This window comes from Trichogramma pretiosum, unplaced genomic scaffold (genome assembly GCF_000599845.2).
Source record: "Trichogramma pretiosum strain Unisexual culture from Peru unplaced genomic scaffold, Tpre_2.0 scaffold101, whole genome shotgun sequence".
Taxonomy (NCBI): Eukaryota; Metazoa; Arthropoda; class Insecta; order Hymenoptera; family Trichogrammatidae; genus Trichogramma; species Trichogramma pretiosum.
In genome coordinates this window covers 68,303-88,857 of record NW_019640823.1, presented here as the reverse complement: position 1 = coordinate 88,857, position 20,555 = coordinate 68,303, and the positions used below count along the sequence as shown (strand labels likewise).

At 42.8% G+C, this 20,555-nt stretch overlaps 1 protein-coding gene across 1 annotated transcript; it reads right to left on the bottom strand.

The window, feature by feature from the left end:
* Positions 1 to 102: 102 nt before the first annotated feature.
* LOC106655436 (glutamate receptor-interacting protein 2) lies at positions 103 to 12,468 on the bottom strand. The gene is made up of 6 exons (XM_014375826.2): positions 12,118 to 12,468; positions 10,440 to 11,013; positions 3,748 to 4,072; positions 3,480 to 3,675; positions 1,446 to 2,441; positions 103 to 838 (listed from the first exon to the last, which is right to left on the bottom strand). Exons 2-6 carry the CDS (start codon positions 10,773 to 10,775, stop codon positions 394 to 396), a joined length of 2,298 nt encoding a protein of 765 aa, XP_014231312.1. The 5' UTR covers positions 10,776 to 11,013; positions 12,118 to 12,468; the 3' UTR covers positions 103 to 393.
* Positions 12,469 to 20,555: the final 8,087 nt, after the last annotated feature.

Here is a 20,555-nt window from a genome sequence, read left to right as displayed (position 1 = left end):
AATAGTTCATATATTGGTAATAAGGATTTGAGAAAAATACCACAGCAGTATTAAAACTGAAGTTACTTTTTTATTCATTTTTTAAATATAATCGGTGCGAAATATTAATCAAAATTAACTAATTTTGTATTAGTAACGATCTTAATTTCTAATGTAAATAGTGCATTATACAAGCAGTACAAGTTAGCGGTATTTTTATAAACACACAATTTATGATGCCTTCCTGCAGAATTTTCCAATCGACTTTTGATATTTATTCGTATAAAATAATCGATATGTTCATTGTAATTTTTCCGTCGTCGTCAAAAAGATCGGACCATCAATCTTGACTAGATAATAATTTCTCGTCTTCCTTCTTTATCGTCGAATCGATTGCACATACTCGTCATCGTCTCAGTACATTTGGGCGACGCTCTCGTGTCCCTGCAGGCTCCCGATCATCGACGACGATAGCGGTCTGGAAATGGCGAGCTCGAGGCGTGGCCCGGCCGCGGCGATCAGCGGCACCGCCAGGCAGCAGTCGCAGTCCTCGACGCTGGCCTCGTTCACCCGCAGTATACGGTCATAGGGCCTGAGCAGACCGTCGCAGGGCCCGCCGGGCCGCAACCGATTGATGTAGACGCCGCGCTCGTACACGCCGTCCGACACGGAGAAGCCAAAGTCCTCGTAGACCGGGTCCTTGTGCAGCGAGACGTGGATTATTTGCTGCTGCTGCTGCGATTGACTGGATTGCTGTTGTTGTTGTTGCTGATGATGATGGTGAGAGATCTGGGAGACGCGATTGTTATCTTGGGGACTGCAGCTGCAGGCCGGTCTTGGTGAATTCGACGCGACGGAGCTGTAAACATTAAAAATTGATGTTTTAGTAAATGGCCATTCTTTGTGATATTACGAAAAGTAATTTTTTAATGATGTAATATAAAATTTAAGTTTAAGGGACTTTGAACAATAATTTGAACAATAATTGAAAAAATAATTTGGAATCAATCTCTGGCTCCTTTTTATAAAAAAAAATTTACACTTATTGAATAATAAGTCAACTATACCATGTAAATCATTTTAAAGCTTGTCGAAACGTTTACATAAGTTTTGAATAAAAATGGCCTTGTATTTGGTACAGTAAAATACTCTATCCCAATGAAAACATTGAATAAGTTCTCATTCAAGTTCATTGACAACAAGTTTCATAGATCTCATGAAGATCTTACTTTTGATTATCATCAGAATCAACATTTTTAGGTAACTATTTACGTGAGTTCATAGGAAAAAGCTTGTTCAACGCAACAAGACTTATGTAAAATGTTGACCAAAAAAATCGACAAAAAATTAATATTTCTTCTTGCTATATTATGAATCTAGTTACGAGACATAATCTTTTGATCTGTTATAAACTTGAATATGAATTTATTTAACATTTTCAGATCAGTTTTTCATAATCGACTCACTTGGGATATGGATAAGGCGGCATCGGCAGATCCAGCTGACCGCTGTCGATCGAGGCGGTCTCCCACAGCCTCATGATCTCCGGGCCGCTGCAGGTGTCGGCCATCTCGCCCCAGGAGTCGAGGGCGCTGTCGACGCTCGGCAGACTCTCTCTGCCCGACGATCTTAACTGATGATGGTGATGATGAAGATGATGATGATGCGACTGCTGCGACTGTGCCGACGACGACGCCGAGGAGGACGAGGCCGACGACGGGCTCATGGCCGCCAAGCTCGGCTCCCTGAAGAAATTCGCCGAGAAGCCCGAGTTCCTGGGACTGGTGATGCTTATTTCGTTGTTCATCGAGTCGGGTTTGCGCACCGTCAGGGCGACCACCGAACTGCCCGGCCTGTGCAGCAGCTGCGCGGCCTGCCTCAGATCGCCCGGCTCGAGCTTCTGCGAGTCGATGGCCATGAGCTGGTCGCCGGGTGTCAGGCTGCCCGTGCGGTAGGCCAGCGAGCCGCGACGCACCTCCGACACGGTGAGGTCCTCGTCGACGGTCAGCCCCAAATCGGGCTGTCCGCCGTGGGGTCTTGCCACCCTCACCGTGAAGACACCGGCACCGGGGACAACGGCGCAGCCCACCTTGTACTCGATCACGAGCTCGACCTGGGCCGCCTGCTCGAGCAGCAGAGCGACCTCGGCCGGCTGGAGGTCGCGCAGAGTGCGACGATTCGCAGCCAGGACCCTGTCGCCCGGCAGCAGGACGCCGCTGCGCTCGGCCGGTCCACCGGGCTCGAGAACGTCCACGACGTAGTTGAGCCGGTCGTCGGTCTGCTTCAGGCCCAAACCGAGGCCCCGATGATCCGGACGCAGGACGATCGTGAGGGTCTCGCGGGTGTACAGGGCGTTCTTGGGATTGTTGCTCTTCTGTGTCGTCGCCGCGGCCGCCTGGGGCTGAGCGCGACGCTTGATCGTGCGACTCGTGCTGCTGGGCGCTCTCGGTAAAATCTGGACCCTGTGGAAGTGTGAAAAATAAAATTACGACGATGGACAAAATTCGATCGACGTTTGCAGATAAATTGTATACTAATATCCCTGGTAGAGATGCTCAACATAAATATTATATTGGCGATTTTTCTGTTACTGTTATGAAAGTGCACTTAAAAATTGCAAAAAATTTAGACCAGTATTCAAACAATTTAAATGACATGACCACACTTTAGGCCTTCGCCACTAGGTGGCGAGTGCCTTCATCTGGACATATTATGCAAGTGGCAAATACAAAATAATTGCATAAGTACAAGCACGACTTTGATAGAAACTCATTCATCTGTTTGATATGAGTGTGATAGTTAAAAATCAAAGTTTGTCGAATCGTGCAAAACTGACTCGATCGTTAAAATGAATATTTTATCATTTCGGAATGGTTACATTCTGTACTAGCGCGACTTTCTGACTAATTCGTGATTGGCGTTGCTTAAATCTAGATAGATATTTCATCTTTTGAGACACGTGGATCTGTGGGTTAAAATCCGGATTAATCAATCTTACATTTGATTTTTTTAACTTAACTGTGAAGTACTTTAAGGAATTACGGTCTAAAGATAATTTTATTATATAGTCACGGATATACTAAACTTTATATGGTCAAAGAATTGTAATTAAATAACAAAAAACGTACAGTATCATACTTAATAATAAAATTTTGAAAAAAACGTACGATCAATCAACATTTGACTATATCATATGAGAATTTCTACCAGGGGTTTGTTATTATTTTTAATTTTACTATTTTTAAACAATACATGAAATTACATGTAATAATGTCGACTAATGAATCGAACTCTAAACATTTTAGTAATTGGAAAAATTATATCCAGTGTTGTGTATTTTATTTAAAAAAAACATTTAAAAATAATAAAAAATCGTAAATAACAAATCACTTGTGCAGTAACAACATTTTTTACGATTCTTACAACATTATTTGAAAGCATTTGGCTATTGACTTTAAATGAAATTTGGCTTTAAAGCTCAAATTTTATATAGAATGTACCTGGCGATTCGCGTGTTGTCGGGCGCGTTGCGCAGCAGTATGGCTGCCTGGACGGCGTCCTGGACCGGGACCTCGTCGACGGCCAGGAGTCGGTCGCCGGGCTGCAGGGCCCCACAGCGGTCAGCCGTGCTGGCCGGTCTGAGGCTCTCGATGTAGACGCCGCTCGGAGTGTCGCGCACCGTCAGACCCAATTCACCTGTTCGACACGAACACATCTCATAATCACGTTGAGTTTTTCTTCGATCAAGAAGAAGAAGAAGCCACTCACCGGAAACGCCGCGCTCGACCTGTACGAGGAGCGGACCCTGGCTGGCCTGCCTGATGTCCTCCATGTTGGCCACGTCGTATTCGATGGTGAGCGAGGCCGCGGCGTGCTGGGGCGAGTCGCTGCGCCTGCGCAGGGCCTGCTGGGCCTCGGCGAGGCTCAGGCCCCGGAGCTCGGCGTCGTCCACCGCGAGGAGGCGATCGCCGACGCGGACTCGGCCCTCCCGGGCGGCGGGCCCGTCCCGCTTGACGCCCGTGACGACGAGGGCTCGGCCGAGGCCGCCGCGCAGGGTCACGCCGAGGCTGCCGTCCTCGCGCTCGACTTGAATCTGTGCGGATTTTTTTCGAGAAACGTGAGGATTTGCATATGAGAAAGTTTTCGTGTGTTTACGGGGAAAGTCACGTGTGTCATTTCTACACGGTTAAAAATATTTTACATTAAAATTAATGTAAGAGAGAAGGAGAGTTTTTGCCTCCTTGTGGACGATTTCAATTTCATGTAAAGACAATGAATTTAATAGCAATTTGAATACCCGTTAAACCGTTTTTTCAAAACCGTGATTTTTCTAAATAAACCCAACTCGACTCTTTCTGTTGCGGGAAGTAACGCACCGCCTACCGGCCTGATCCCAAATATATTATCGCGACATTAAAAACGAAGGCATGAATAAACTGACAAGTCGTTTCTCGAATAGGTCGGTAGTGGTGAAATGTGGAAAAATATATAATAATTCCTAGGCTTTTTTTAATTCATTTGATACTATTGAAATGACTAAAGGATAACCTTCACAAGATTAGCGTTCCTGGATAATTAATTAGGGAAAATTCCATTTATATAATCGATCCTTATACACTTATTATGACTGACACTTGCAGATTTTAAGATAAAGGTACCTCGTCATTTAGCGGTGGAGGCGGGATTTAATATCGATCGAATTTCATAAATTTTTTTAGCAATAGTATTAAATTTGCATTAAATTTAGGGTACCTTCATGAGTTTATGCCGAATTTTTTCGAATTTTGCTTAATCCATGGAATAAAGGGTACGTTTTCACGGTTTAAAAGGCAGTCTGAAGAAAAAAGAAATTTCTAATTACTTCGAAATATTTTTCTTTGATTAATCGATTCGAAGTTACGGAGAAAAAGGTAAGTATTCGTAACGAACTTATGGATGTTCGATTAAACATTGAAACAAAAAACTAAGAAAATCAATGTTATTAATTTTTTTCACTTTATTTATTTGAATGACATAGACTACAAAACTTCTTGGGATATTTTTTAACCCTGACAGGTCCTTTTGTTATACATTATTCAATTGTCACTACATCTTTTTGACTGTCTTTTTGGTTATTTTTGATGGTAGCTGCCAAGCAAATATTATATAGATCTTGATTCATCAACCCATCGATGATCATTTCACACATTTCAAGTGGCAGCCGATAGTGAATCAATTCCCAGAAAGGATAGATCGCCCAACGCCTGAAAAATCCTCTCCACATTAACTCGCACAGATGCACTGCACATGCGTTTGGGACCTTGTACTTGACCCACCCGGGCAGGAACTGAAAGTAACCCGTGCATCTGATTTGTTCTTGAGCCTCCTCTGGTCGCAACTGAAGCAGGTCGCCAAGTGACAGACTCGGACTTATCAACTTGAAGTTTTTCTCATATCTTATGAGCTTCTTGTCGTCGCGCCAACATTTTTGAAAATCCACCGACTTCTCGAAATATCCATAATCGGCAAAATGTTTCATGATGAGCAGAGCTTCGCTTCGGTCCAATTCGTATCCTCTTTTCTCGAGACATTCTACGATGACTAAAAGGTTGGATACGTGGAAGAATCTATTATAAATGATGTTAACCTTGCCAAAATAATCCTCGGTGGGAAAAACGAAGCTGGACATATCGGCCCCGCGATCCAATAAGATCTCGACCATCTCCAGGAAGATATTCGCCACGGCCCATTGGAGTGGTGTTCGACCCAACTTGTCCTTGGCGTCGACCTGCAGCGTCTGATTCAACTCGTCGTTGATCGTGAAATATGACTCAACAAAATCGTCCGTTTGGTATCTCTTGGAAATTAAGTGCAGTGGAGTCGATCCCTCTGCATTGGCTGAGTTCGGATTGGCGCCCATTATCAGCAGATATTTGGCCGTCTTGGGTCTGATTCCGGTTGATGAGTCTAGGGCCAAGTGCAATGGCGTATTACCAAATTTGTCTCGAGCGTCGATCGACACCTGGTGATGGTTCGCTTCGCAGGTCTCCAAAAATATCCTTATAAAGCCATCTTCTTCATCATAGCGAACAGATCGTTTTTTCAAAATAACGTGCAGAGTCGTCTGTCCATTCTTGTTAATCAAATTTGGATTAGCGCCTCTTCTCAGCAGCATCAGAGCCACTTGCTTGTTCAAATCCAGAGCCAGGTCCAGAGCCAGGTCCAGAGCCAGGTGAAGAGGCGAATCGCCCGTTTTCGGCCAGACACAGTTGGGATCCTGTCCGAGATCGAGAAATCTATCAACGACGTAGCGAATACCATATTTACACGCCACGTGGAAATGTGTCAATCCAGTTTCATCTGTGTAATTCAGGTCGTGTCTGTTGTAAATGAAGAAAAGGTTAGAACATGCCAACATTGCACGAAAAGGGTTCGGATGTCTTAATAACCAATGCAATGGTGTTGTGCGAAGCAAAATTGGCTTGCCGTCTTTATCGAGTCGCGGCTTGTCTTTATAGCCGCTCTTGACGACTAACTCGATAAATCGTAAATTTGAGAAATCGATCTTGTCGATCTTGTTTCCATAATCATTCCTGTCTTTTGAAGAATTATAGTACATAACCTCTGATAGAATATACTCAAATTCTTTGATTCGAAAAATGACCCTCAAGTCAGAAAAGTTGCCTTTCCAGTTGCTCATTAAATGCCACAGTTGAGAGTAAACCATATGTCGATCTTTTATTTCATTCCAATTGACATTTTTTAATGAGCGAATGAATTTTTTCACAACCTGCTGCTCATGATTTTTGTCATTGGAATCAATTATATCAATGATTTCGATTTCGTCCTCATGATGATCCACTGGTTTTAAATCACAATTGACACTCTCGAGGCCTTTGTCATCGGAATCAGGTATGTCAATGATTTCGATTTCGTCGTTGGACGTAGACATGGTTTTTACACACACTCACAGTTCAAATTCACCCACAAAAACAGACGCTAACAATTCAAGATTTTTAGTTTTTTTATTCACACTGAGCACGTGGCGGATCCCTCCTTGCTACACTTTCAATTCACCTATCTGTATTCATATTCTCGCGCCTCTTTTATAAAGCCTGTTAATGGCCGTATGACATAGAGCTTGCTCACAGTCGGCGCCACTAAAGAAAAAAGAAGAAGAAGCACGTGGCGGGTAGACCGGTAGGATGTAGTGATTGGATGACACTCGAAGCTCTTGAAGCTAATTATAGGTTCGATAATAATTTCAGAAGGTGATTAGCTTATTCACCCATGTAAACTAAAAATAAGTCAATGACGCTCAGAGACGAGAAAATTAAATCAACCGCAAAACTTTATTTTTCAGATGCGCTTACAATATTGGTTTAACGAGTGATAAATACAGAATGGCGTCAGTTAGTCGAGACTCGTGATCTCGTGGAGTAAGAGAAATACCGCATGCGCAATCGACAACCTAGATAGAGAGAATAGGTCGTTTTCAGCTTTCACAGTCGTCATTCGTCAGTGACGGACACAAAGCGATCAGCAGTGAGCGCGAAATTCAGATTCGTGTAATGATTTAAATTAACAATTCTATAGTAAAAATTTTTTTTACGTCTGAATAAAAGTATGCTTGCAACTCTAATATTGTTTGCACATACAACGGGGACTTTCGATGCATCATTTGCTTAGCTAAAACTCGAAAACGTGGCAAGTACTAGAATTCTTCCGACTAGGCGAGTTCGGGTCGAGTAAAACTCAAAAAATCTAGTACTTGCACAGCCCTCGTCGGCAAACCCGAAAAAAATCCAGACCTTGTACAGAAAATATTTTTTATATAAAAATATGAAAAGTTTGATTTGCGCCGAAAAATTTCGTCCGAAAATTGTTCATAAAAATTCGAATAATTAATTCATCGAATAACCGGCTAGTGGCTCACTGAAAAATTTTACTTTGAAGGAGTCGAAAATTTTTATTACGAGAAAAACGCGTTCGAAGATTTTCTTGACTCATTTGGCTCTCGTACTAACAAGGAGACCTTCTCACCTTCGGGTCACGGATCTTTACCAAATTTTTTTTGGGGAACCTAATAATAAAGCTCCCTATGCTTAGTTTTATTAAATGGGCTTTAGGACCCATTTTAAAAGGGATTTTCTCTTTTATTTAAAAATCTTTGAGATTTTCTATGTCAAGATAGGAGTACTTAAACGAAAAAATGCACCAATCAAAAGTTTTGAAATTTTTCAAAGAATCTGTCTGAATTTTTTCAGAATTGTTTGAATCGTTTTTTAAGGGAAGGGAAAAGGGTTTTTTCGAACCCTTTTTTAGAGGTTTTTAAATTTTGCAAGAAAAGCATCAAATTAGGATCTCTGAAAATGGGTAGGGGACGAATCAAAAAATTCTGAAAAAATTCAGACAAATTCTTTGAAAAATTTCAAAACTTTTGATCGGTGCTCCTACCTTGATATAGAAAATCTCAAAGATTTTTAAATAAAAGAGGAAACCCCTTTAGAATGGGCCCTAAGGCCCATTCAATAAAACTACGCATATGGAGCTTTATTATTAAGTTCCTGGAGACCTCCAAAAAATTTTGGTAAAGATCCGTGACCCGAAGGTGAGAAGGTCTCTTTGTAAGTGGTGTAGAAAAATTAAAAACTAAAACATCCTGAAATTATTCTTACCCTATAAAACCAATGTTGCATCATCGTAGATATCTGAAGGGAGTTTTCCTAGAGCTGCGCTACACATAGAAATGTATCATATCATGGTACGAGTGAAAATCGCGGTGGTTTCGCCGTGATATGTGCATACACCAAGAAAATGAATGAAAAGACACAAACAGAAAGTAGAAAGGCAATAAGAATGGTCAGTATACGTTGAGACGCCGCTGTGTCAACAGTGGAGGAAGATTTTTTTTACTTGTGTGTAAACTGTAAATATACAAATAGTCATGACTTTTAACAATGAAGTCGATGAACGTTTCAATAGTGGAGGCAACGAAGTTGATCGGCGATTGGAGCGGTCGACTCCCCGATATTCGCGAAATTTTTCAGATGAAAGAAATCGAGTGTCTCCTTTTAAATGCCTTAGATTTCTGGCATAATGTCATAGGAATACGATTCATCCGCTTCGTGGCTCAAACCGGCTACGAATACGAGCCCGACGTGGATGAAGATGGTAGAAAATTTTTGCGTCGCGCCACACCGGTCCGTGACGCTGCTAAACACAATTTACATATCCGGGTAGTTCGTGAGCTTTTTAAAATTGACAACAAATTCGACGTCAATTACATCGACGAGTCGAGCTTGACGGATATATACACGTGGCCTGTTCGGCCGGCTTCGAATATGTTGTTGAGAAGTTTCTCGAAATGGAGCAGGACCTCAATATAATTTGGCAAGAAATAAGCGATTTCCACTTGACGTTGAGGAAGGCACAGAATAAGGTGGTCGAATCGCTGCCGAGACACGGCGCCAATCTGAACCTGGCCAACGATCAGGACGGATTCATGCCGCTGCGCTACGTCTGTGAAATGTTGCTCGAGCTCGGTGACGACGAGTACATTAAATGCGGGTGCGGATCAACGTAGAGGACGAAGCCGGCGACACGCTGTTGCATTTTAATTTATCTTACTCGAAGCTTCAAGAGCTTTGACAATTTTCGCGCGACGAGATTCGAATTAGATTCAATCCTCAGTAGGTAATTATTATATGTTTATTATTGTTGTTCTATCGGCTTCGAGTCTCGACTGCAGCGCCAAGCGCGCAGTGGCGCGGTATCCTGAACTGTTGGAGGTCTAGAAATGCATGTATTTACATACAGAGTCACGCAGGCACCCACGATAAACAACTGACAAATAAACAATCATTGATAATACAACATTACATTGATAAAACAAGCATTTCTACGAGTTACTTTAAGGGAAAATAGCTTATTGTCTGTAGGGAAATGATAAAAAGGCACTTGTGTTACGCCAGTCTTACTTTTGCAGTCATGCACACAACACCTTTTACTTTTTATTTTCTTCACTTCAGTTTTACAATCCATTTTTATTTATAAAGAAGCAGCTACTCGTGATTTCCAATGTATCTTTATAAATTAACCCTCACTAGCATTGACCGCTCACAGTTCATTTGCCTGACACCATGGGAGCTACATGTCACAGACTCGAGGCCAATACATTTAAATGAATTTAAATCACGTGACTCCCTCTGTAATTATTGTTCCGTACCTCAGCAGGGTTGTAAAAAAAACAATTGAAAAAACACTATGAATCATAAATACAATTGATTTATGAATTAAAACTATTTTAATTCACGAATCAATTTTGATTTTGAATTAAAATAATTTTAAATCGCGAATCATTTTTGATTAGTAATTTCAAGTGATTTGAAATTAAAAATCAAAATTGATTCGTGAATTAAACTGGATTTGAATTAAAAATTGATTTCAACTTTCACAACCCCGTTCCTCTGGTATCTTACCTGTGCGACTTTGGACGTGACGCTGGTGGGACTGGCCGAGCAGCCCACGGCCGCCGACTCCGACAGCTCGTCCAAGCTCAGGAAGCTCGGCATGAAGTAGCCGCTGGACATGTACTGCTGCTGTTGCTGCAGCAGCGCGTTGTCCTGCAGGACCGTCGTCGAGTCGCCGCAGGCGGGGCCGCTCGTCGTCGTTACGATCGACGTCATCGTCGTGTTGTTGCAGTTGGTCATCGTCGTGTTGGGCGACGTCGTCGTGGCCGCGGCGGCCACGCTACCGGGCCGAGCTTTTCGCGAGCGCAGCGTGCCGAGACGCAGCGAGCTAAACATCTTGGCCATTGTTTCCTTCCCTTTTTTTTTTTTTTTTGTTTTGGATAAATATATGTGCACTTCCTTTTCCGCGGATGACTCTCTCTCTCTCTCTCTCTCAAGGGCGTCGGATGTCTAAATGCGTCCGAGCGCAGAAGAAGCCGAGGATATTAGCAGTAGCAGTAGTAGCGTCGCTCCGCCGTCGTCGAGGCGTATCATCGTGACGATCGTCGTGTCGAGCTCCTGCGCTGGATTTTCTTCTTAAACTCTGGAATGTCGAAATTGATTGACACACGCGCTTTAAAGACTATATACAAGCTTGTTTTTTCATCATCGTCTTTTTCTTTTATTTCTGACATATACGCGCATTTATAATATATGTAAGCCTCGCTCTCGAGTTAAATACTTTTTTCCCTGCCTGTAAAGTGTCTGTGTGCTTGGTTCACGCGCGCAAAGAGTCAAGCTAAATTTAGAGTCGCGTCGTTCTCTCTCGCAGTATATATGCGTGTGTCTGTGTGTGCGTGTGTGCCGCGATATGTTGAAAGGTGCTTTACGGCTATATAGATTTATAATTGGAGCTTTTGCGAGCAGAGATTATTCGGCCGATTGATGTTTTTGGCGTGTGTGCTTTTGCCGGCCCTTTTTATTCCGCCTGTATTATGCTATCTCGAGTGTACGATCGGTACACGCTACACACGCGCGCGCCGATTGAATTTACGATATTACATATACAAGAACGCACAGAAGCGATCCGCATCGAGAGATATGGGGAACGATTTTCGCTGCACGAGGGCTGAAAAAACACATTCGCGAGATCCGTACCGCCCGGCGAATCAACGGATATTACGAGACGATATTTTTTAACGATTGTAAACAGTCGTCGTCGACGACGCGCGTGACTCGATTCGATTCTTCTTCTTCTTCTTTTTCAACTCGACCCGTTTATAATCCAAAAATAATCTCTCTGGAAAAGGGTGACCAATCGTCGTCGTCGTGCACGAAGTTTCGCGCGCGTACATATACTTATTTATACGTGAGGCGCGCGACGCTGAGATGTACTGCACACTGTACGATTGCAATGACGAATTTAACGTCAAGTGTAACATACACTCGATGAATGAGGCAAGTGCGTAGTGCACGAGCAAGTTCATACGATAACTCTTTTTTGTCTATTTATTTTTCGAAAATTTCCCCGTCCGATATATGTACCTCGTGTTTCGGCGTGTGTGCCCAAAACTAATAAACAGCCTATTACGGAGCTTAACTCGATATTACATCTTTTCTCGCTTCCTCTATTAACTCGATATTAGCTTGTACCATGATATACACAAAAAAATAAGGAGCCACTGATCGGGTGAGCTTCAGACATTACCTAATGCATCGCAGGCTGCAACAACATTTTTTTTTTTCGTCGGAAAATCGGTCGATCACCACACAAAACACACGCACATACACGATTATAAACTTGTACACTTGCACACAAGCACAATTTCACAGGATTACAATGATCGATCGGAGGATAATTTTGGTTTCGTTTGCTCGTCGTTCGTTACAAAAAAAGTAAAATAAAAAAGAAAAAATAAAAAAGATAGAAGTGAATAAACAAAAGAAGAGGAGTTTAGAAAAGCGTTAGTTTTGGCCGCGCGCTGACTGCGTTACGCGAGAGATTCTTTACAGTCTCACGAGCGTCGATGTCGTCGTCGTCGTCGACGATGTTAAAAGCATCGCGTCGCGGACAAAACTGCGAGACGACGGGAGAAGAAAGAGTATAAGCGTATATGTGTGTGTATATACCAGCCGCAGCTCTCGGTATAGCGGCGGCTGCGATGCGGCTTTCGGTGCGCGGCACGCGCCACACCATGGCTATATACATACTCTTTTCTCCGGCACTTGTGCCTGTGTATATATATTTGTTCTGTAATTATATGGGCAAAACCACGTCGAGCGTGATATGACAAAAAAGTGAAGTTGGTACGCCGGTACACGGTACTTTTTATATTTGTGCTCTATAATTTTTTTAATTAGCTATAAGGGGCTTCATAGGTATGCGCTAGGAGCCCTCAAAAAAAATTTGCAAGACAAATCATAAACTGATAGAAAATTAATCCCCACAATCTTTAAATAACTCATATAACTACGCTTAATTTTTCTTGCGTAATTTCTTGACAAAGTAATTCCGATGTAAACAAATTTTCAACTATACCTAATGTAAACGTTCAAAGTATACTTTAGGTCTGAAATAAGAACAGTAGAGAAATAGAAGTACCATTAGGTAAATTTTAAAACCATTATAGAGAAATAATAGTACCAGTAGGTAAATTTTAAAACAATTAAGAAGTAAAAAGTGGAGAAATCGTTTGCAATGTCAGCCTCGGAAGATAAAAGATTAAAAAACAAAAGTGGCAATATACGTTACAAATGCGATTATTGCGTTAAGATTTTACTAACTCAACGAAAATTGGACGATCATGTGAATGCAGCTCATTTGAAACTTAGAGAGCAAAAGTGCGAGGAATGCGAAAATGTTTGTAGATACAAAAGCGATTTGAATAGGCACATTGCTACGGTTCATGAAAAAATCAAAGAACACATAACTGCAAAGAGTGTGGCAAGGTTTTTGTCCGAAAAGTTGATCTGTCAAAAAAGTGGTTGTAAGAAAAATAATTAAAATATACCGTATTGAAATGTGGTCAGGTACTAGAAAACTGGATTTTTTGATAACCCGACCACTTTTCAACATAGCTTTTCTACGTTTAAAGTTTTATTTATGGAATTTTTTTTCGTGAATTCTAATAAACTCGAGTGTTTTCTACAAGTTTTCTTTGTTTATGAGACGAATCGAATTATTTTATTGAAAATAATAAGAAAATGGACGGGTACTAGCTGGTTTACCCTAGATATAACTCGACATACATACACGAGTGGACGGAGCGATCGCGAGCTTGTGAAACTGCAGTCAATGTCTATATGACACGAAAGGCTCAATGTGGAAAAATAGTTTGCGTCATCGGTCATACAGGTCAACTCATGTGTCGTCCGAGTTCAAGCCTGATGTGTACCTACAGTAGACTCGCACCAAAACACGTCGCATGTAACACAAATACTGCACAATGTACTACACAAGTTGTCAAAAACTGGCAGATTCCCACAATAATATTTTGATCTCGATATAAAGCAGTTATAAAGAACAACAGCAGACAGTAGCCCTTAGTTACAACACTCAAACACTGACGAGCGTTGGTGCATGTGGTGACCCGTCGGGCCGCGCGCGTCAAAGGATATAACCTCGCATTCTAACCGCCTCTTTGTCATAACACTGCTGAGTGCTGCTGAGTGTTGCAGCAAATTGTTAAAACTATCATTATTCTATCTTTTAATTCATTGGTAAACTCTTTATGATGGAGGACTCTAAAAATAATATTAAACATTGTATTATAATGGAGCACGAAGTCGAAACTGCAGACACTGTTAAAAAAACAAGCTTCTAAATGAAATTCTTGGGCGTTCTTGACGCCAACATGTTAGAATCGATTGAAATGATCAAAAATCAACTTTACAAAGTTGAAGAAGATAACTCTAGTGCAAAAGATAACTTGAATGATAACAAGGTGAACCTGCCAAAGGAGGAAACGAGCTTATTTTGTGATCAAACACTGCTAACTGATAATGGAAAACGTATACATCCATCAGCAGAATCAGCAGATTCAACTAGCAATTCAAATGTCAGTGAAAATCAGGTATGTAACCTTCAGGATTTACCAATCGAATAATTAGTTATTTCTTGTAAATTCATTCATTGAATCATTGCTTAAATTCATCAGGTAACGATCAAGATTAAGAAGACTTCAGTGGAAAGAAAAAAGTGATTTATCAATGCTTCATCAACGCTTTCATTTTTTTTGACTCTATTTTATGGTAATTTGCTTATTTGTCAACAAAGTAATACGAGTGTATTTTTGAATAAGCAAATATAGATTATTATTGAATATTATTGAAAATTATAAATATATGTGGAGTATTTAAATTATCCTTAATATCTATCATTTCTCAATCTAATTTGTCAAAAGATCAACCAAACAAAGAGAATGTATATTAAACTGGTTGATCAGCACAAAAAAAAACTATTCTCAACAATTTCAAATAATCATATAAAAGAATAACTTTTGAAATACTCAAAAATAAGCAGATTTAGCTGTGGAAACAGCTTGCCACATTTGGGTCTTGTTTCTTATTTTACATACTAGCAATACACACTACAGATTCCATTTTTAACAATCATTCAATTATCTTACAATTTTCATCCAACTTTTAATCATTTGTACAAATATTATCTAGTACTGAACGAATAAACTGATAAAACATTTGATACCTTCCCTCATTTAAGAATCTGAAAAAATGTTACAACAATTCGACTGATAAAAGAGAATTCTTCTGTTTGTAATAGCTTTTATGGCTATTATGATTTTGTGGCTCTAAATCATAGTTTTTGGAACACTCTTGGTGTAAGCATTGTGCTTATTGTTGAGATTCATAAAAAGTTATCTAACCAAAATTGATCTTGGACGATTAGATGCTTCTGTATGTCGTTTATGGAAAACCAAAAACCTTGACAATAAGCACGTTTGCATTATATGGTGCAACATAAAGGTGTTCAATGTAGAAAAATTAATTTGAAAACAATTAATTACTAATATACAAATGGATTTTTCATCTTTTTTTGTTTTTCAACTTTTTTTTTTAACTCTTTGCATATGTGAGAGTTTCATTCAAACCATTTTTAAATAGTTAATGATTTTCCTAAAAATTATTGCAATAACAATCCTTTTTGTCCAGACTTGAATTCGAATTTCGAGTCACGTCAATCACTAGCGCCATCACGATCGCTCTTTCCAGCGCAGAAGCAGGCATGCGACGGCCTTTCTACTTTCAATTCCACTTTCTAAATGCCTGCGTTTAGTTCGAGAAGGTCGTTCGTCGTCGTCGCGCGAACGACAAGTTCCTTTCTGCTTTGAGTTGAGTTTCTTTTTAAAAGTGAAAGTGTCGACGTAGCGACTGCAGCACGTGTTATTAGTGAATAGGAAAGAAAAAAGAAAAGATCTTAATTACTTAACTTCTGTTGTTTGTGTGTGTATACGTGAACTGTGTTAGTTATAAACATGTTCTCGGTCAGCAATAGATCCGACGGAGGCTCGCAATCTCAGTCGTCCAGCCTCGATAAAGACGAGTTGATAAGGGATGAAAGTACTTGCTATATGATACTCGACGAATGGAGATTATCCGACGAAGATGATTTACGTATTCGAACGCCGAGATATGAAAATGAGTTACCGAAGGAGTCGAGTATAAGCGGCAAAAAGGACGAGTCAATCAAGAACTCAAGCAATAAACAGGACCAGTCAAAGACGAAGTCAATCAGTAGACAGGATGAGCTACCGAAAAAGTCAAAAAGAGAGACGGACGAGTGTGATCTGACGGATTTCGAAAGTTCAAAGCGTAGGCGTTTGTCCGCGTGCATCGACAGACACAAGAAAATACGTGTACGTGAACGGATATTGGACGAATTCAGGAAATTACGAAAGTCGACCGACTGGAAGATCAAAGAGAAGCGAATGCGGTTGATCAAGCACTTCGACTACTTGCACGAAAATTACGGCGCGTTGGGCCAAGTTCCTTATCCCCAGGCCGTGTTTTCGCCCGAAGAGATGGAGAGTCTGTTATTCGACGCGATCTCCGTGATAGCCGAATCCACGCCCGGGAACGAGGACACCGAAACCTACGTGCTGTTTCTCCGATTCGCGGCGAATTCGGGCTACAGGATCGAGCCCGCGTACGACGCTGCCGGCCAGTCGATCCGTCGCCGCGTCACGGCGGTGCATCGCGCGGCCCTCTGCCACTCCTACTATCGCTCGGCGGTTCGCGATCTCTTTGAGATATACGGCGGGGTCGACGTGAACTACGTCGACGATCGCGGCTTGACGCATTTCCACGTGGCCTGCCGCTTCGGCTTCGAGGACATCGCGCGCGACTTCCTCGAGCTAGGGCGAGCCGACGTGGACGAGTGCAGCAGTGACACGATCGACGCGCTGCTGCCGCCGCTGACCTGGAGCATCGCGCAGGGCAACGATTCGATGGCCGAGCTGCTGCTGACCCACGGCGCCGATGCGAATGGCGCCGGCTGCCCCACCACCGCCGCCGTAACTCGGCCGCTGCACGCGCTCTGCGCGAGGCCCAACGACGCGGGCTTCGACTTTCTCGAGAGGCACTTCCAGAACCCGAAGCAACGCGGCATGCTGATGGACGCAGCGGACGGACTGGGTAACACGCCGCTGCATCTGGCTCTGGCCGGCAACAGCACGAGGACGGTCGGATGGCTGCTGGACGAAGGCGCCGATCCGAATTTGGCCAACGAGGCCGGCGAGACTCCTCTGCACGTGATTTGCAAGCGAGAAAAACAAAGCAAGGCGTTGCTGGACACGTTTCTGAAGAGCTGCAGCGCCAACGACAGGAGCGTGTCGATGGACGCGCGGGACAGCGTGGCGGGCGACACACCGCTGCATTCGGCACTGCGGAGGGGCTACTCGAAGCTCGCCGAGTCGCTACTGAGACGAGGTGCCGATCCGAGCTTGCTCAACGCGCAAGGACAGAGCCCCCTGCACGCCATCTGCACGACGCGTCGGAACTTGGACGGCGGCTCGCTGCTGCGGAAGTTTCTCGAGATCAGCGACGAGCTCGGGCTGCTGGGGCGGCTGAAGCTCGACGCCGCGGACTCGCGCGGTCGTAGCCCGCTGCAGTACGCCGTGGCGCGACTCAAGCCCCGAGCCGTCGCAGCGCTGCTCCAACGAGGCGCCGACGTCGCGAGCTTCCGCTTTCCCGACCTCGATCTCTTTTTCGATAATTGCCAGCAGGAGGAGGACGACGAAGACGACGATGGCGAGGATTTGAAATCGAAATACGTGCGCGTGTCCGGGGCTCTGGTGGTCGCCGAGTTGCTCGTGAACGCCGGTTACCAGCTGGACAGACGGGACGCCGCGACGATGATGAAGCTGTACGTCCGCAACGGCCTGTTCGAGGAACGGATGGTCTTCGATATCTGCAACGGCCGCAATTTCATCAAAAAGACGCGGGAAATCGCGATGACGGACGCGAAGCCGAAATTTTCGATCCACGACTTTTTCCTTCTGGCGCCGCGTCCCAGAGAGTTAGCTGATAAAATCACGTACGTCCAGTGTTACGAGTTGATCGCGAACTCGCAAAAATTGTCGGCCATGAACCGGAGACAAGAGAAGGCCTGTCTCGTGCGCATCTGCAAAATGATGTGGAGGGTATTTTTCCATAGATTCGCCGCGGATTGCTTCTGGGAACTCGATTCCTACCAGTTTTCGCTCGTTCAGTGCGATAAGCTCGCCCAGAGGCTGCCGACGGAAGACTTGTATCAACTGTGTATGATCGCCACGAACGACGACAAATTCACGGCGAAAGTCGAGGCCACGACGATGCTGCTCCAGAAGGCGATCGAGAGGCGAGAACGAGAGAGAAAGAGAATTAAATAAGAGCGCATTCGTGTGCTTGAGTAATAACTCTTTTTATATCTGCGGACCAGAGATACCTATATCATGGATAGGTAAAATTTTAATTCATTGATGTACGATGTTGTGTATAAATAAATAAATTGACAAGTAATGTAACTCGTTGAACTGGTTTGATTTTTTTCCCCCCTCTCAGCTGTATTAACCTTTTGGCCTATGAAAATTCACCAGGGAGGATTGAATTGAAAACATTCTGACTCACTTTCTAAATACGTGGCATTTCACGTCAACTCTCCCAGTGCCGCGCCGCGCGGCAGAATTAAGTCAAATTACTAAATTTGTAAATCGTTGTAAAAGTACTAAAATGCACCTTGAGAAAAAAACAAACACATGATTTCGATGGGAAATCGCCTCAGCTTTTCGATGGTGAGGTCAGATTTTCCGAAATTTTCCGCTTTACCCGGGAAAATCGCTGGGAAAACTTTAAAGTCGATTATCTCGAAAACTTCTCTTTTAAGATTTTTTTAAATAGTCTAGATCGAAAGATCAGGAAATTTTCCATCGATATAGACATTTTCCATTGCCACATACCTTTCGCTTTTTTTCGAAGAAGCATGTATGTCACTCGATTTACCTAATTTGGCATCGGAGAAAACTGAACCTAATTTACTCATGGATACCATCTAGCTTGGATAAATGAATTATTCAGTATTTTTTTGTTTTTCGTTACTTATAATTTTTTAATATCTCGAAGAAAAACGTTTCTTGACAATTAGACACTTCTTTCTGCGCTGAAAGCTTTATTGAATTCGATACGCTTGCATCCAAGAAAACGAATAAAGAACGGTATAATGGAACAAGTTAAGTTTTTCGCTCATTCTTTTATTTTCATTTCAAGGGCTAGATGGAATTATATGCTTTTACGGCAATGCATCCGTGCGATATGTATGCGGTGCAGTCGCGCTCCGCTGCTGTGGCCACGAAAAATGCGTTACTTCAAAAATAGCTGCTCGAGAAAGAGAGAGAAACAGACAGAGTCAACGCGGGGGAGCTCCCAAACGTATTCATATACAGTGTATATTATACACGTAATACTCAATACTATAGAGAAGGACTCGCGAGCTGGTACGCCGCGCGCATTGAACGCGTCGATTCAAACTCCACGGCATGTGCGCATACGTGTGCATGCTGCAGTCGGTCTCGACGCGCACGATCTCTATAATATATACGATTTTCACAGAATTAGTCACGCTTGATTTTACTTTCAAAAATACACGTAAATACATCCCATATTAGTGCACGTTACAAATATGTAAAGTAGGTGCAGCGCTGCTTATGCTTTCATTTACAAGACCCCATATAGCATACACTTCTTGGCGTTTCCGGCTGTAACTATTATAGTTATATCGCTCCCCTCTTCTACATAAGTGTTGCATATATACTTACCTGCGATCTGCCAAACATCTCGTTCGTTCTATATACTATGTGTACGAGAAACACTTGCCCCGCTTGACAAAAAGTAAATAGAAAAGCAAAAAAAAAAGTCACACCGTCGTCGGTACGGTACAAAATGTCAAACTTTGCTCGTCGAGAAGACGAGAGGGGACTTTGTCGATATAATACAAACACTTGCCTCGATATAAGTGACACTTCCCCTCTCCGGTACAGACGAGGATTTTATTTTACATATCATGCGACGAAATACGAAAATAAATCGTTTTGGATCGGTGTACGCGTCGTCGCCGCGGTGCATTCGCGCCGCGCGAGGGCATCGGAAGAAAATCTGGAACTCGGAACAGCGTATAGAAGTAGCGTGTAGTATGTATGCGATACGTCCGCGTGCGGCGAGACTCTATTTCTAGTCGCGCGATATACATACATATACGTGGTATTAGCACACCCGAGCGCAAACGGCGCGAGACTTTTTCTTTCGATCTCTTTGACTCTCTTTTCCTTTCCTCGTACGTACTCTTTTTGCGTCTGTCTGGCTAAGAGAGACTCAAGTCTGCGTTTCATTTCATTGTAAATAATTGGCAAAAATTAGATGAAAAAAAGCTTCGATATCCGGATTCGAATCTGTATGCAAAAAAAATTAACGGAGCTTTCCAAAATTAAACCCATCTCAATCGTCGCGCTTTTACTACACCTTAAATGCGGACCGCGTAACACGCGCAGGGCGTATGTATCGCGCAGTGCGGGATCTCAGTGGTAAGAGGATAATAAACAGCCCAAAAAGTCGTAAAAGCTCCGCGGAAAGCCGTTAAACGCGATGAAAATTACCACA

What these genes read in the sequence shown, in the direction of transcription:
- LOC106655436 (XM_014375826.2), bottom strand. Translation starts at nt 10,775, where the DNA reads ATGGCCAAGATGTTTAGCTCGCTGCGTCTCGGCACGCTGCGCTCGCGA. An exon ending in GGTCGAGCGCGGCGTTTCCG is followed by an intron (nt 3,676 to 3,747) that starts GTGAGTGGCTTC and finishes CGTGTCGAACAG; the next exon opens with GTGAATTGGGTCTGACGGTG. An exon ending in GACAACACGCGAATCGCCAG is followed by an intron (nt 2,442 to 3,479) that starts GTACATTCTATA and finishes ACACTTCCACAG; the next exon opens with GGTCCAGATTTTACCGAGAG.